At 43.9% G+C, this 18,530-nt stretch overlaps 1 protein-coding gene across 3 annotated transcripts in view; it reads left to right on the forward strand.

The window, feature by feature from the left end:
- ZDHHC3 (zinc finger DHHC-type palmitoyltransferase 3) overlaps positions 1–18,530 on the forward strand; it is a 76,997-nt gene that overhangs the window by 19,874 nt on the left and 38,593 nt on the right. For all 3 annotated transcript variants that reach the window (XM_069211516.1, XM_069211515.1, XM_069211513.1), the window contains exon 4: positions 373–469. In XM_069211516.1, coding sequence (XP_069067617.1) covers positions 373–469 — 97 coding nt within the window. The remainder of the gene's footprint in view (positions 1–372; positions 470–18,530) is intronic.

Raw genomic sequence — 18,530 nt, forward strand, 5'->3', positions numbered from 1 at the left:
CTGTGCTAACGCAGTGCTGTTAATATTTGACATTGTAGCATGATTACATAATGTCAGAGAGACTATTTTTGTTTTCTTTTTCATCAATGTCCTTTTTGAAAATGGTCTATTTAGGGATCACTTTTCTAAATGCTTGATAATGCTGTAGGTGCTGATTATTTTATTTGAATTTGAAATGGATCACGCATTCACACCCATATTTACATGAAGCAAAATATTGTATTTGAGTGTAAACAAATGTGTCATAATTTAAGATTAATAGGATCTTAAGGTAGAAGTATAATTAAAGCATTGGAATAACCTTTGCAGAGAAATTAAGCAAAGATTGATGGTATTAGGGACAAACACAAAAATATTTTACCTTATTTTTAGTGTTTGTAGGCGGTGTATTCGAAAAATGGACCATCATTGTCCTTGGGTTAATAACTGTGTTGGAGAGACAAATCAGAAGTTCTTTGTGTTGTTTACAGTAAGTATGTTGAATATTAATTCATGTGCCTTTGTTTGTTCTTTAAAGTTTATTAGTAAATCTTCATTTGTTGATCATTCAAGACTGTGAAATGAATTTATTTTTAAATGTTAAATAGTATTTGTGATTTTTCTTCGTTCCAATGTTAAGTAAATGCTGAATGTTATTTGTAAGAATGAACAACAAGGAACAGGGCAGTAGCAGCCTATGTATCTAAAGGATGACGACATCCACACTGTTCTGTCGTTAGATTCCACTGTTTTGAATTCAGCATATTGAAAAATGTGTTGCATGTTTGAGTTGATGAATATGCATTGGGCTTGTCCTGTAAGTGAGAGCTGTTACAACAATTTTACATTTGCTCCTTCTTGTTGCTCTAGTAATTCAGCTTAGATGTTTTTTAAGATCTGCTTTTGCATCGGTTTTATCAAAACATTTCTTCGTGTAAATCTCTCAATCTTGTTTTTTTCACTGTTTATTCATTTTGATGCTTTGTTGAGCGGCACTCGTAGACTAGTGTCGGCTGCAATGCAGTTGTTTACCAGGTGAACATTTTTACCAATGGAAATTTAGATATGTAGCTGATTAGCCACAATGATCACGTGGTGTGTGTATGCTTATATCATCATGAAGTCTGAACTAAGGTGTGGTGAAGTATCATCTGATTGATTGGGTGCGGTTCCTCAGACTGTTGAGGGTCTGAGTGTCATATGCCCAATTTACAATCGATATTTGCACTTTGCAACATGGTAACTGCCAGAGATAAGTATTACATTGAATCTATTCATTTTACACTTCAGTAGACAAAGAGAGGAAAACAGTACGCAACCTCTCCTATACAACTCTTGCTCTGATATTTTCTCAATAGGATATGCATCAGGTTATAAGTATTTGCAGTTTGAAATACCTCAACATGCATTTGTGGGACCCTTATTCCTTCTCTCTCCTGTGACTGTTTTATTTATGTTGGGGCAATGACCATGTTAAGGTAATCAAAAACTGTTCCTATTTTCTGACCCTCACACCTCCTTTTTTTTTTTTGTCCATGTTCTGTATAGATACTTACTATGTGAAACTAGGGACTCTAAAATGAATCATTTGAGTACAGTGCCCTGTACCTAGATATGCACTAACCTCTTCACAACGTATGGTGGTTGCTTTGTATTGTGAAGACTGGTTCCTTTCAGAATAAGACCCCATTGAAGAATACGCTGCATTCCAAAAAAACCTTTCTACTTGCCTTTCAGTGCTGCATTTGCCTTCTGCTAAAAGATTTCAGAAGGTTGAACCCAGCGAACACAGATTGTGAGTCAAATACTGATTGACACACAGTTCGGTTTCTGTGCCAAGGGGCATTAAGACTGATGTTAGATTTAACAGGACTCAGTTTAGAAATGGGGAAAGTGTTTAACCAAAGTATAATCAACTACTAAGGGTAAGTGAAAGAACTGTTGAGAAAGTAAGCATGAGCTATGTTTGTAGTTGGGAAAGTTAATTACTATATGCAGGGCCACTGCGATTTTGCAGCAGCGGAGATTTTCACATAATTGTAGATTTTCTGCATTTGCCACCTGCCGCATAATCTGAAGATTTTACCAAAACAAATTGTTTCTAGCTCAAGGGTTCTACATTTTTTGAAAAACGCAGGTACACATGTTGCTGGGCAGTGGAGGTCTCTTTGCAAAGGTTGACTGGTCACCTTTCTATAGCTTATTGCAATACTAGCTGTTAAAATGATATTAATAAAGTGCAACTACTGCTCAGACAGTGTTAACAAGTTTAATAACAAACAAATGAGGTAAAACAATCACAAAATGTGCTGCATAATGCCTCATAATTTTGACTTTTCTTGCTGAATAATGTATTTAACCCTGCTGCATAATTTGGCCCTTCCCTGCCACATTATTCCAATAGCTTTACTATAAATCAAAAAAATAATACTTATTAAAACCGTCATTCCAATTTTAAAATTTGGCAGAATTTGGTTTCTGGTATTGTGCACAGGGCTGTATTGTGTGGAATATAATACTGCCTATAGAGTATGGGCAGGGATACATTGACACCAATAGTGTATGACTGAGACCCCATCCTAGCAAGTGGATTAAAGAGGATGTAGCAATTCTGCCTTTTGTGTCTGAACATCCCATCTTTTTGTGCCTTTAGCTTGACCCTGTATTGTTGCAGGCTGAAAAAAACTGTGCACTTTACACCTTCTAACCAGTGATAACGTGCCTGTTCTCCTCCTTTCAACATGATATTTGTATACTCCTTACTGCTACATTCAACTTACATACAAGTCCCTAGTTTATGCTACAGCATGATCCTGTCACAAGTGGACTGCAGTACCTATGCTGCCAGGCACTACAATGACAATGTAAAATGTGGCTTTAGACCTTCCTTTGTAGCCTGGCTCTGGTAGTTTAAACACTGCTATTCGACCTGTCAAAAGACAGGTTAAAACCTCCCTTTTAAATATTAATGAGTCATCCATTGGTTGGTCTCGTCACCCACAAGGTAGGGTGCACAGTATTTAAATTTAGGACATGTGGAAATTTTATGTTAACATGTCCTTACTGTGACTAGCACCAAAAAGCTTTTGTTCACTGTTTTAGAAAGTTTCTGATTCCCTGCCTGAAGTTCTTGGAGGCTAATTTGCATTTGTTCTCAAATGTCTCACAGCCAGGGATTAACTTTGGAATAGGTGTGATAAAGATGTGAAATGCTTTCCAGAAGCAAATAATAGGTTGACCTAAATGGGCAGCGAGGACCACTCAGAACTTCACCGACTATGCAATGTGTGGCGACTGTGAGCGCATCCTTTGTGACATTACAGTGTCAAATCTCTGCTTGACAAGACTTCTGGGTTTGCATATAGCACGTTGGGGCACACTTGAAAGACAGAGGATAGAATGGCAGGACAATTCTTGTATAGCCACTGTCTGGTTGTTGATGAACTCTGCTTTGTCCTACCAGGCATTTGTCTCTGGGTTGTACATAGAACACAGGGGTGCACTTGAAAGAAAGGGAAGCAGGATGGCAATACAATTCTTGTGTATCTACTATGTGGTCACCCAAAAACCCTAGTGTTGCTAACTAGCCTGTGCCAGGCAAAAATGTGGCACTTCTAAGCATCCACTTCAGAATACATTCTGTGCATGAGGAATAACAGAAGGGGACGTCTGTGACCTTGATGGAGCCCTGAAGGACTGGAGATGCTCCTTTTTCACCCAGAACAAAGAAGTGAACCCCAAGGGTCACAAGGTTGACCTCCTCTTCAGGCTACAGGGACACAACAAGCTATGTGAGGCATTTGCTACAACTGCCCATTTAGCAGTTGACTTCTGGATCTGGACTTGTCCCTGCTCTTGGCCTCTGCTGACACCTTGTGAGTCTCTAGGTGCCTCTCAGGAGGTCCTGGGGTGCTTTTGAAGTTTGCTGTTGTAGTGCATTAAAAGACTAAAGCCAGAAGGAAAAATATTTGACCAGAACAAATTTGTTTGGTATATCCGACCCATGCTTCTTTCCGGCTAGCCTCAAATTCCAGTTAGGTGTAGTCTACTGCAACCATTGACTCGTCTTGGCACTTTGTGCTTCTTGTCGCTGGTCCTACTTAAAACATTTACAAATAAATATCTCTACTTCCCTTTATTGGATTTTGGTGTCATTTTGTTTTCTAATTTTACTCTTTTTGTGAATTTGGTTTGGGATTTTTACTGTTTTTCATTTTGACTTTATCACTGTTTTAGTATTGTTTTGGCACTACATAAATAATTTACACCTTGCCCTAATTTAAGCATGTCAACTATGTGCCGTAGCTACCAGGGGCTTGAGCCCAGGTTAACTAATTAACTTTGGGGATTCACCCCTACAAGGGTTGTGATTATTTGTTCAGGTGAATAGTCACCCCCTGACACCCAAATAATAATCCAATTTCTTTCAAAGGTGATTCAACTTATGTATTTAAGGTTGACAGCTCACTCCGTAGGAAATCTGATTTTTGGTTCCTTTAATAACCTTTGCACCATTGTCTAAATTACACCAAAGTTTTTAGTTAAAAACATTTTCGGGACTACAGAGAATGTCTTATGTTTGGTACAGATCAGTCAAATGGTTCAAAAGTTATTGGGGTGTCATAGTGCTGCAGCTCACGGAGGACAGGATCACCTTTCACGTCGTCATGTTTAACTTGCTCAGTTTACCATTGTGTAATACAGTGGAGCGGTAGGTTAGAATTCACATGCTCCTGCACCCAGTGCAGTATTGTGACCAGGCCAGTGACATATGACCTGCTTCTACGCAGCACTATGTATGCCACGGAGGAGTAGGTCACCTTGCACCCATTTAAGCATTGTAAACACCCTGAAGTAGGTTCTGAGGTGGTACCCACTCCTGTTTATTTTGGGTAAGGGAAGGGAGTACATTAACAGGAGGAGCAGGAGACAAAAACAAAATAGCAGCACACTTTTTGGGAGGCAAGGATGAGGGGGAAATTGCCCCCCTTGGACAAGTGAAGTGGGATGGTGATAAACTACCCGTATCCTTGAGCTAACCATGATTTGGGAGTGGGGGGGGAGGAGAATAATAAACAAATTGCACTGCACTTTTTGGGAGGTGGGGTTGAGGGGTTAATTTGCACCCCACCCCCCTTTGAACCAGTGAGGTGGGATGGTGAAAATTACCCCTAACTTTGAGCAAGTGTGGGGGTGAAATTTCTTGTATATCTCCTCCACTCTTAGAAGTAGCCACAGGGGGAATATATTAAAAGAATGTCTACAGGAATATTTGTATTTTTGAAAATAATTTCAAAAGTCCACAAACTTTGGGAGAGGTGTTTTTTTGTTTTTTTTTTAATTGAGCCCAGGGATTAAGTGGTAATAAAGAAACACCCCACACCTTTTATGGTGCATTTAGTCCTGTGTTATATTGTCTGCAACCTCTGGTGTGTCCTCCTTAACCCTTTTCGCTGCCAGGCCTTTTCCCCTCCTGTGCCGAGCCTTTTTTGCTATTTGGTGCAGTTCGCGCTTAGGCCCTCATAACTGTTTCTCCACATAAGCTACCCATGCCAAGTTTGCATCCTTTTTCTCCAACATCCTAGGGATTCTAGAGGTACCCAGACTTTGTGGGTTCCCCGGAAGGAGACCAAGAAATTAGCCAAAATACAGCGAAAAGTTCATTTAAAAAAAAAACTAAATGGGGAAAAAAGGGCTGCAGACAAAGGATTGTAGTTTATTCCCTGAAAATGGCATCAACAAAGGGTTTGCGGTGCTAAAATCACCATCTTCGCAGCTTTCAGGAACAGGCAGATTTGAATTAAAAAACCCAATTTTTCAACACAATTTTGGCCTTTTACTGGGACAGACCCCATTTTTACTATTTTACGTGCTTTCAACCTCCTTCCAGTTAATCACAGAAATGGGCGTGAAACCAATGCTGGATCCCAGAAAGCTAAACATTTCTAAAAAGTAGACAAAATTCTGAATTCAGCAAGAGGTAATTTGTGTAGATCCTACAATGTTGTCCTACAGACAATAACAGCTGAAATAAAAGAACATTGAAATTGAGGTGAAAAAAAACCAGCAATTTTTCTCCACATTTTACTTTTTCCTGCAATGTCAGATTTTTTAAAGCAATATACCGTTACAACTCTTCTGGTTGTGGGGATATATAGGGCTTGTAGGTTCATCAAGAAGCCTAGGTAACCCGAGCCAATAAATGAGCTGCACCTTGCAATAGGTTTTCATTCTATACCACGTATACAGCAACTCATTTGCTGAAATATAAAGAGTGAAAAATAGGTATCAAGAAAACCTTTGTCTTGCCAAAATAGGCACAAGATAAGGTGTTGAGAAGCAGTGGTTATTTGCACATCTCGGAATTCCGGAGTGCCCACACTAGCATGTGAATTACAGGGCATTTCTCAAATAGATGTCTTTTTTGCACATTGTCTTACATTTGGAAGGGAAAAATGTAGAGAAAGACAAGGGGCAATAACACTTGTTTTGCTATTCTGTGTTCCCCCAAGTCTCCTGATTAAAAATGGTACCTCGCTTGCGTGTGTAGGCCTAATGCTCGCGACAGGAAATACAACATGGACACATCACATTTTTACATTGAAATCGGACATGTTTTTTGCAAAGTGCACTAGCTGTAGATTTTGGCCTCTAGCTTAGTTGGCACCTAGGGAAACTTAGCAAACCTGCGCACTTTTTAAAACAAGACCAGGGAAATCCAAGATGGGGTGACTTGTGGGCTCTGACCAGGTTCTGTTACCCAGTATCCTTTGCAGACCTCAAAATTTGGCCCAAAAAACATTTTTTCCTCTCATTTCGGTGACAGAAAGTTCTAGAAATTTGAGAGGCGCCACAAATTTCCCCCAAGTCTCCCGATACAAATGGTACCTCACTTTAGTGGGTAGGCCTAGTGCCCGCAACAGGAAATGCCCCAAAACACTATGTGGACACATCAAAATTATCAAACTCAAAACTAACTGTTTTTGCGGGGGTGGGGGTTACGGGGGGCACCTGCGTTTTTGGTCTTGGGCTCAGCAGCCATATAGGGAAACCTACCAAACCCAGATATTTCAGAAAACTAGCCACCCAGGGGGGTCCAGGGGTGTGTGACTTGCCTGGAACCTCCAATGTTGTCCTACCCAGAATCCTCAGTAAACCTAAAATTTAGCTAAAAAAACCCAGTTTCCTACATTGCTGTGTGGGATCACCGCACCAGGACAAATTTCCTACCACCCAACGTTCCCCTCAATCTCCCGGTAAAAATGAGACCTCACATATGTAGGTGGGCCAAGTGCATGTGACGGGGAAGAGCCAAAAACATGTCGAATTTGAGGGGGAAACAAAGTGGGTCCAAAAGGGCAGTTTGAAAAAACACATTTTCAAGTTGACAGGTGCTGCCGAATGTTTATCGGTATAGATGAGACAATGCTGGGTGGTAGGAATGTTGTGGATTCCTGCAAATTTCTGAAGGTTCCATCACAAAAATGTGGGAAAATGTGTGATTTCCTGCAAAGTTGGAGGTTTGCAGGGCATTGTGGATATGAAAATGGTGCAGGGTGCGTGTGAAGCACACCACCCTGGAATAAACCAGGTGTTTGGTTTTCAGATGTGTCTAGGGCTTGTTGATTTTTCTACATGGCAGCATCCCAAAGTCCATAAAGTGCAGTCCTCACCATTCCAAGGGGGACGATTTTGAGAGTTAGCCAAGCTCTCATGGCCCAAATGTAAAACCAAAACCCACAATAATCAAATATCCTCTTGTTTGCCGTGGTATAAGATGTTTTAGTGTGTGGGGGGAGAGCTGAAAGACTGTTACCGACTTCAGTTGGGTTGGGGGCATAACCAGGCCCATACTGGTTAGTAGCCACCACCCCACATTTTTTTTTTTTTTTTTTTTTTTTTTAAAATTCATGGCATCTAATAGACTTTTTGCCCCATCTGCCCACTGGTGGGCAGAACAACTTTGGCCCCATTTATTTGAGGTGGGGGGTATGGCCATACCCCACCCACTTATTTTGGAGAAAAAAAATCTTCCCTGGTCTATAGCGGGCTTTCTGCCCCCCTTGGAGGCAGATGGGCCTTCCAAAAATAGACCAATCTGGCCAACAGTAATGTGCCCCCATGGGGAGCAAACCTTGACCAAGGGGCTGCCCCCACCAACAAAGCACATACATACACACACACACCAATCCCTGGTGCCTAAGTGGTTTCTGCCCCCCATTGTGGCAGATTGGCCTAATAAAAATAGGCTGTAGTAATGGTCTAAAATAAAATTGCCCCTCCCCCAGGGGAACGACCCTTGCCTAAGGGGTCGCTCCGCTTGCGTGAAATTGACACAAACAAATGAAGATCCCTGGTGTCTAGTGGTCTCTGCTCCCTTTGGGGGGCAGATCGCCCCAATAAAAATAGCTTGATCTGCCCCCAAGTGGGGCAGAAATGGCCTAAATACAATTTGCCCCCCAGGGGAGCGACCCTTGTCTAAGGGGTCGCTCCCCACCTCTTTAAAAAAATAAATAAAAAAAAAATAGACAAATTTATTTTAAGGGGTCTCTCCCTTTGTGTGAAATTTGCTTTAAAAAAACTCCCTAGTGTCTAGTGGTATGTGCCCCCCCCTTGGGGGCAGATTCACCTCATAAGAATAGGCTGATCTGCCCTCAAGGGGGGGCAGAAATGGCCTAAATATAAGAGGAGCGACCTTTGCCTAAGAGGTCGCTCCCCACCTCTAAAAAATGAAGAAACCCCCTCACCCCCCCCAAAAAAGATCCCTAGTGCCTAGAAGTTTCTGCCCGCCCACCGGGGGCAGATTGGCCTAATAACAATAGGCCGATCTGCCCCAGGGGGGTGGGGAGGATGAGGGCTGGGGGCTGGGTGCAGAAAAGTCCTTGAAAACAAATTCCCCCCCGGGAGTGACCCTTGCCCAAGGGGTCGCTCCCCTTATGCCAAGTTCCGTTTACAAAAAAATCCCTGGTGTCTAGTGGGCATTTCAGCAGCCAGATTTCTTCACGACCTGGCTTCTGAAATGCTCTGAGAGACTTCAGAGGGAAGGAAATTCCCATCCTTGCCTTTGAAGCCTCTCAGGCCCCCATCACATGATCGGAAGAGAAATGCGCTGGATGCTGGGAGGTGGCCTCTGATGAGGTCAGCGCGTGATCATGCGCCGACGTCATCAGATGTCACTGGGGGGAGGGGTCGGGGGGATCGGGGTTGGAAGAGCTTCCCCTTCCATCCCTGCCTTGGGGGAGTGGGAGGGAAGCTAGCGCTCTCTCCGAGCTCATGTGCCAGGACATAATGGTTACGACCTTGGCACAGGAGCATTGTGCCGGTGGACGTAACCATTACGTCCCCAGCACAGAAGAGTTTAAATGCTGTGGAGTAGACTTCAGCATTTATGTAGATGTTCTCAAATAGGTAATTATGATGAGCAATGCAGGGCAACCTTTGCATGGAGCTTAATGATGGGATTCCTTAGCAAATGTAGACATTACACAGGAGACTTGAACCCCACTATGGCCAGCGCCTTCAGTATCTCATTATGATTAAATGCATAGTATGTGCTGACCAATTGGCAGATATTTGCTAGTAAACATTTATTGTGGGGCTGATATGGCAAAGGGGCCGCTGATGCAATCCTTCTTGACATCACCCTGTTAACGTTACTTGCCCTCACCTGTTTGTGTTAGTGTGTGTCTTGTTTATCCCTTTTTTTTTGCCAGACGTTGAGTTCTGGAGCTGTGCATATTTGTCTATGGGGGGCCATTGTGTGTGTTAGATAAAGCTTAAACTTATAAACTTATGGTGCCTTTGCTTTACCTCAGTTGGAAGCTTGAAGTTTGAAAAGTTGGAACTTTGAAAAGCTTTTCACTATAAAAAAAAGACACAATAATTTCCCTGTCAAGGAAGGTATGCAGCACATACACATGGATGAGAGTGTAAGATGTAAGGGCTACATAGAGGGGATTGTAGGATATTTAGGAGATGTGCCACAGACACACCAGTTACGTCAGAAGCTGTATCTGTAAGCTGTGCCTCAACCTGATATAATGTACTACCTTGTATGGTATGTGAGGCAGATTTTAAAAACATCATGTTTCTAGGTGAAATCCCCATCTGCCCGGTAAAGAGTGGTTTGTTAACAGAAGGGATTTATCTGAACGAGTTGTTTCAACAGATGGTGGTCATATGTATCCCATCCTAGCCTGTGACAAGCCATCAGTCGTGGTTGACCACCAGTTGGTGAATGATCAGTACCAACACCAGTCAAGAGTATGGACGAACAGGCATGGATGTCAGTGGGGGGTTACAGCTGCAACCCTCTACTTGCTCTTTAGTACTCTGCTAACGTCCATGTTACCCCAGTTCTCAGTGGCCATGAAGGCAAAAGTAGAAGCAGATATTAAACAGATCTTTAAGAGACATTCATTTGTAGCATCTGCACCTTATCCCTTTCCTGGGCTCCACCAGTCTAAAATAAGGATCTTGAATTGCACAGAAAGAGTCAAGGTGTTGGCCATGTTATGTCCTATGGAGTTCAAGGTGTGTGATATCTCTTTTGTACTCTCTGGCATTTCAGAGAAATGATAACGCTCAGCTGTGGAAAAGTACATAAAGTCAAAGGTCATGCAGAGGTGTTAATGTAGATATGGCGTGTGTCATTCCACTTAGGGTTGGATAGTCTCTTGACCCAGATAGCAAATTGTTAATATTTATTAGGAGGGGTCACTAATTGTGGACCAGACATTGAAGAATCTGACTTCGTGGTTATGAATAATCTGTCCTTGTGAGATCTTCTGTATTTTTAGTTATTTCTGTCAGTCTAGTACAATCAAAAACAGACTAGTCCAGAAAAATGTAAAGCTGAACAGTGCAGACTGTGACTAAATTTGAATCCAAACCAAGATTATCTTTGAAGTTTGGAATGTCTGATTTCATAGCTCTCTGGTAGCTTCTATCCTAGGATAGAAAAAAACTGAATCAGTGTCCCTAATCTTGTTTGCAGGTTGACTTATCTTTTTAGATAAAATTCTAGTGATGCTTGATTGGACAACTGCACACATTCTTTAGTTGCGCTCCCTACATATATATGTCAATAGGCTAATCAACCATATAATTAAAGATCTAACCCTCCTGACAACTCACTAGGTGTTTAAAGAGCAGATATAAATAATGACATAACTGACTTAGCTCTTGATTTTACGCAGTCCAGACACAAAGAAGTTGCAATTAGTCTGTATGCAACAACCAATCTGTTTGGAGGTCTACTAACTTCAATCAGTATCTATAAAGATTTTGTAAATGCACTTTAAAGATGTAGCATTTGAAATTGTTGACCTTCTAAATTTGCAAGAAATTATAGGTATTTCAGGGATAAAGAGAAAACAAATTCAATTAGTTACACAAGCTTCAGTTTCACTCACAGGAATGTGGCTTCAGATTGAATTTTCTTGTTGCACTGGAGGTCCTCCTTTTTAAAAAAAAAAAGAAAATTAAAACTCTATTTTCTTTCTATAAGTATATTTTATGTTCTGGATGTTCTGGATAATGGTACCAAAAAGTGTCAAAGTATTTCCTCTATCATAATGCATACTTTTCTGTTGTAACTTCTAAATGGAGACTTCAATGCTTTGGCATAAATCAGTTTGGGAAAGACACAGAAGAGATCTCTTTTCCTTCAGTGTTTCCCCATATTTTCGATACCCCACCAATATCTCCGTTCACAGATACTGCCTGTTGGAAAATGACCCTCTCGGAAGGGTCACCCCAAACGTTTTGCCTTCGTGCTTCTCTTTTTCTGACCTTATTTTTGTTGGCTTTAGGACTCGGGGCACTTTACCACTGCTAACCAGTGCTAAAGTGCATGTGCTCTCTCCTTAAAACATGTTAACCTTGGCTCTACCCAATTGGCATATTTGATTTACTTGTAGGTCCCTAGTAAAGTACACTACGTGTGCCAGGGCCTGTAAATAAATGCTACTAGAGGGCGTGCAGCACTGATTGTGCCCCCTACATAAGTAGCCCCTTAACCATGTCTCAAGCCTGCCATTGCAGGGCCTGTGTGTACAGTTTCACTGCCACTTTGACTTTGCATTTAAAACTAATTGCCAAGCCTTAAACTCCCGTTTTATTACATATACGTCAGCACAAAGGTAGGCCTAGGTAGCCTATACGGCAGGGTGCTGTGTATGTAAAAGGCAGGACATGTTCTTGTAAGTTTTACATGTCCTGGTAGTGAAAAACACCCCAAGTCGTTTTTCACTATTGTGAGGACTGCTCCAGAAAGGCGTGGCATAGTTATGTTTGGTATGGTTGGAATGGTAGGTAGAAATCCTACTTACTGGTGAAGTTGGATTTACCATTATTAGGATGCCCAAGTCGTGTTCTGTACCCCACTGCAAGAGCAGATATAGCATCAACAACAAGGAGGTAACCTTCCATAGGAGCGAGAGACGTGGAGAGCGAGAGTCGCGAGAGACGCAGAGAGCAAGAGTCGCGAGAGACACGCATCACGTCATTAGCATCATCCGAGGCGCCAGGAGGTGGAGCTTGGAGCTCGCCGCGCGCTGCCGGAGACACTGAAGCTGCTGCGAATGGCTGAGAGGCAGTAAGGACGACCCCGCACGAAGACCCCCGCACGAAAGGCGCTTCCACGCTACATTGGCCCCCCGGCCCTGTTTTTGGCAGGAATAACCGCAACCCCGTCTGGGGAGCGCAGTGCAGCGCTGTTGCTGGGGGCGACTTCCTTGTTTTATCTCCTGCCGCCTCCATAACCCCCCCCCTATTCCACTGCCTGGCTTGCCTGGTTCCGTTGGGCAGTTGTTGCTGGTTCTGACTCCCGGACTCCTGGGACTGTTCGTACGGGGACTCCTGGGCCTGGGGGAGTGAGGGGGGGGAAGGGGCACGCAAGGGCCTTGCTGGGTCAGCCACTCCACTTCACGGCAGACGGCCCCTTTGTGGCCGCACAAGAGGTTTCTGGGCCTGGGCCAACATTGACCTCCTTAGGACTTCTCAGGACTGCCTGGACGGGGCTACATATGAGACAGTGGCTTCAGGCAAGTGCTTGACATCCTGTGAGTTGGGCTAAGAGAAGGTGTCGGGGCGCACACAACTGTAGCATAGACTTTAGGTTACTGGTTTTTGATGTTGGCAGCTGGTGTTAGGCCAGTGCAGCTTGTCTGGACCATGTTGCCCTGCCCTCCTGTCTCCTTCTGCCCTTTAACCTAAACGGGTCTCCTTCATTCCTTCTTTATTTCAAGTCTGCAAGTCTTCAATTGGAGCACAGATATCTTAAAACAAATGCCGCAAAGCGCTTCTTTAAGGATTTATTGACCAACGCTTAGCGACATATTTCCTTCTCTGAGCTTCCCCAGATTTGAAGGAAGGGCTTGGAGCCTGTTGCACTATGAGATCTGGTAAAGTAAGGAAGGAGCACCCAAATCTTCAAAAGTGCAAGAAATGCTGCTGTGGTGTTGATGTGGGTAATGCCACTTCGCATTCACCATCAGCCTCTGAAAAGTGGTCTTATCCCCCTTCACCCACTGCAATCAAAGCGGCACTTCTTCCACCGGCTGCTGATCCGCCTAGTTCAACAATTTTGAAGTCTCAATTTTCTGTTGTCCATACGCCGCATCCATGCCCCTCGAAGCTCCGCGAGTCTTCTCTTCTGACTTACTTTAAGAAAAAACCTAAGTTCGAACTTTTGGCAAATGGTGTGGAGATTAAGTCGTAGTCAAGTCTGAGTGTTCCCATGGAGCCTGCAGTCACCGATCCTTTACCCGTTGCTTGTGGTTATTTCACAACAGCGGCACAAGTCCAGTGTGCAGTTTCACCCATCTCCCCCCAGTGAAGTGAGCCACTCACCTCCTCATGAGGACCAGCCGCCCGCATTTTTGCCAAAACACGAACCTTCACTAATTATTATATCCAGTGACCATTCTTTAAATGCAGGGGAGTGGGTTCCTTCTTTAGCGGCCTGTCCAGCAGTTTCCCATCGGTTGGCCGGGCGGGATGGGCCTACTGTAGGCTCCCTACAGGATCACAGCAGCCCTCTGTCATCTAGTCCTCCGGCAGCCCAATGGACCAGAAGTTCAACTGGCAGCATTCATCCAGTGTTACCAGTAAGGTCTTCTAGCAGGGCTGCTCTCAGCCCGCCAACTGAGTTAATTAAAGGCGAGCTCAATGAACATTTGCTCCTTGACTTTTCTTGTCTTCAGCTGGCAGGGATTTCAACCCTGCGCCCTCTCCTATGATCATGGTAACTGGCTCCTCCTGGCCTCAGCTTTTGTAAACTCTCCAATCCACTGTGCTGGCGTTGAATTATCATGCCAACAAACTGGACGTCCAAGTTGATCTGCTGAGCACACTGGCCTCTTACATAGCTGGTATTGATCAAAACATTTAAAACCTCAACCAGCTAATTACTAGAGCACAGGCAAGCTCCAATTTTGTGCAACCAACATGTTGTTGTTCTCCAATCATTGAAAGCCTTTCATCTTTACCCACCTTTTTAAGTTTGGTTGTATGTGAAATCAAGAGGCTATCTTTAGCTCCTGTGCCCCTGGTGCCCCCGCCGAATCTAAGCTCCCTCTCTGATTTGGCTCGGGGGCCCACTCAGCCAAAAACATTGGACGATTATTTTCTTCCAGTCAAGAGTGTTACCTCCATCAATCTTCCTCGGCCAGTTGGTACTGGAGCCCTGGAGCATGTCATTGCGGCCAATGGTGCTTCCACGACTCCTCCCTTATATGAGCTTGAGTCCACGGTGCCAGCCTCTTCCCATTTTCCCTGCATTCCTGCTCACCCTGCTTTAGTTCAACAAACGCCCTCAGGAGTTGATCCCGTAGCTTAACTTCCGTTGAGTAGGAGGGGAAAAAAAGAATCTGTAAACAACGTAACAGTAGGCAGAGGCAATCCCCGCAAGGATTTTCAACAAATGTTCAGCAGTTGGTTCATCCTGAGGCACAGCAGCTCTTGCAGTTGCAGGGTGCCCCTAGGGCGACTTCACCATTCAATCCCTTGTTGACCTCCCACGTTGGCCTTCCTCTTCAGATTGAGCCTGTTAAGGACCCTTCAGTTGGCACTGCTGTACAGGAAACTAAACCCCTATTCATGGATCATTTGATCTCGGCCGAGAAAGGCAACTTAGGCAGTGTGTTGGTTTCGGTAGACCCACATTGGGGTAGTGGAGTGCCTGCTTGCCCTGCGCCTCACTGTTTGTATCCAAAACTGTTCATGGGAATACTGATGGTGATGTTTTGGATTTTGGTTCTTTCATTTTCTTTAAATTGCCATCTGATAACAGAAGCAGCCTTCCTTTAATTTTGCCACCAAGCCTCCGGTCCGTCTCTGCTGATATTCTGGACTTGGGAGGGCCCTACAGGCCTATTCAATGTAGGGGAATAGTTACAGCCTTCATTCCCCTGTGTCCTGCCACGACTCCATCGGAACGCTCAACTCTTAAACTTGTGTTTACCCCAGAATATCGCTTCAGGGGCTCTCATGACATACTGAATAGGGGGAATATCTTAAGACTCTTTAATGCCACCCCGGATCGTAACTACATTGGTTCCAAGGACATATCGTTCATTGAATTCTTGGACTCTAGGGGGCCCTATCCAACGGACACCACCTTGGTTTAGTTAATTTCTACCACAATAGCTTAGTCTGTTCTCTCTAAGAGAGATTTATTTTTCTCGTGGGACATCACAATAACTCCCTATAAGGAGTCTGGTTATCCTGTGTTACTATCAGAATCCCAATGTTCAACGGCTCCCATAGTACTGAAGCCCTTTTCAATCTTGAAAAGTGCCCTAGGTGGCACCTCTACTTTTGATGGCACTTCTCGTACCGGCTCTGGTTTCCAGGGGTCCTCTAATTGGAATTGGCTGCCATCTACCCTTTTTGCATGAACGTCCATGTTGACCCCCATGGGTGGGTGGTTCTGTTCAAACACTTGGATATCTGTCCGTATGTTCATGGAACATCAATGGGGTTGCGCATAAGTTAGCCTCAGCTGACCTTTTAACATTTTTGAATAGTTAAGATATAATCACCCTCCAGGAAACCTGGGCTGAGCACAGCTGTCCGTTGCCTGGGTATTTAGAAATATGGAAATCTGCCAATAGAACGAGCCAGAATGGCCGTGCCAAGGGAGGATTGGCCATCTATCTAACTGTTAAATTAAATGGGAGTATAATGCCACTGGTTTGGGATGATAACTGGATCCAGGGGATTGTTGTAAGGAACGGGACTGCACAGCAGACCCTCATAGTAATTAATGTTTACATTGTTCCCGGAACCAAGGAAAAAAGGGGCAGGCTGCCTCGACTGATGCAGATTGTGGGCAACTTAGTTGGGGAATACCCATGTGCTAATTATCTTATAACTGGTGATTTTAATACGAACTTGTTTCAGGATACAGTGGAGGCTCTTGAGGGTCCTGATTGTGGTAACCGGCAGTTAATTCTCGAACAATTAAGGCCCCAGGGTTGTCTGCATTACCCGTTGGGAGAGTACTTAGTAATGCACCTTAACAGCATGGGCTTTAAAGTCTTGAATGGCCATTTACGTGACGCGGCCCTTCCCCCGTTGGACAAGATCAGAGAGTCGATCCTGCTCCTATTTAGACGATACCATTTGCAGTATTGAATTGTTTCCTCTCATTGAAAGGTTTCTGATTTCTTCCCGGAGTGAGAGCAATCATTGTCCACAAATTGTTTCTATCAAATCTAGATTTCCTGTACATGATGTCACGCGAGCTGTGGGTGGTGGTGTTTGTTTCGAGTCACTAAAGCACATAAAATGGAATACTTCTGTTGGCGGCATAGTATTGACTGAATGTATAAATTTTTTTGACTCTGAGGGATCGGGCTCTGTGACCCCAATTAAGTTATGGGTTAAATTTTCTTGCCTTTTATGGTAAAAGTTCCACCAATCTGCACGTAATTGCGCTCCATCTCGGTCCATTGTCATCTCTAGGGAAACCAGGAATCTAAAGAAAGCGCGTAATAGGCTAGCAAGGCAATTAGAAAAAGACCCGATTCTGAGTGTTTATTCATTGAATACAAACAACTGAGGAAAGATTATAGGAAGGCTGTTTATGATGACTACCAGACCTATCTTAGTCAGTTTTTGGCTAAACGTTTAAGCGCAAGCAAAGAGCTAACTTCCATGAAATTGTGGCCCCTTATCAACAATTTAAATAGCAACCAAAGGGGCACTGGTGTTGTCGATATTTCAGAAGGAGCTTGGATGTCCTACTTGACTACCCACTTTTCTGCCAGCGAGCAGAATGGGAAGCTGCTGGATGAGGGGACCCATAGATCGAATGTTGCTTTGTTTAATGTGTGTCCCTTGTTGAGTCTTTAATTTCCTCGCAGGGAATGAGGAAGTTCTTTCAATTACGTCTCCCCCATATCATCTGGAGGGCTAAGCAATTTGGAGCCCCAGTCTCAACGGCCTTCAACAGGCACTATTTAAACGGGATCCTCTTTTTTAGGCTAACCTTTTTGCACATTTGTTCGAGCACTGCCTCTTTATTTCAACAATACCCGAGTCCTGGCGTGGTGCCATCCTTTATCCTCTACATAAAAGTGGTTCAGGGTCAGACCCCACCAATTTTAGGATGACAGCCCTGCTGGACAATGAGGCAAAGTTCTATGCTAGTCTTTTGAAGCAAGATCTCCGTGCTTAGGCTGAATTGAAGGCTTTAATTCCGATTGTCCAAACAGTGGTTTTCTGCTGGCTCAGGCACTTCAACTAATTTATTAGCACTTTCTATTCTGATTGACAGGGTGACTGTGTCAGGTCTGATGCTGAATTGTTGTTTTGTGGATTTTAAGGCGGCATTTGATCGGATCCCCCAGAGTGCCCTGTGGGCCAAACTACAAAACTGGGGCATCCCTCCAGTACTCCTGGGTGCTATCATAGAACTCCATACAAACACCTGGGTCCGTATTAAGCTTGGTGATGGGTGCTCTGTAAGGAAATGCCTCCTTGTCATGGTTACCCCCTGACATTTTGCCTTTGCTGATGCTAAGTTTTGATTTGAAAGTGTGCTGAGGCCTGCTAACCAGGCCCCAGCACCAGTGTTCTTTCCCTAACCTGTACTTTTGTTTCCACAATTGGCACACCCTGGCATCCAGGTAAGTCGCTTATAACCGGTACCCCTGGTACCAAGGGCCCTGATGCCAGGGAAGATCTCTAAGGGCTGCAGCATATCTTATGCCACCCTGGGGACCCCTCACTCAGCACAGACACACTGCTTGCCAGCTTGTGTGTGCTAGTGGGGATAAAAAGACTAAGTCGACATGGCACTCCCCTCAGGGTGCCATGCCAACCTCACACTGCGTATGCAGTATAGATAAGTCACCCCTCTAGCAGGCCTTAAAGCCCTAAGGCAGGGTGCACTATACCATAGGTGAGGGCATAAGTGCATGAGCAGTATGCCCCTACAGTGTCTAAGCAAAACCTTAGACATTGTAAGTGCAGGGTAGCCATAAGAGTATATGGTCTGGGAGTCTGTCATGCACGAACTCCACAACACCATAATGGCTACA

Source organism: Pleurodeles waltl, chromosome 10 (assembly GCF_031143425.1).
Source record: "Pleurodeles waltl isolate 20211129_DDA chromosome 10, aPleWal1.hap1.20221129, whole genome shotgun sequence".
NCBI classification, from domain to species: domain Eukaryota; kingdom Metazoa; phylum Chordata; class Amphibia; order Caudata; family Salamandridae; genus Pleurodeles; species Pleurodeles waltl.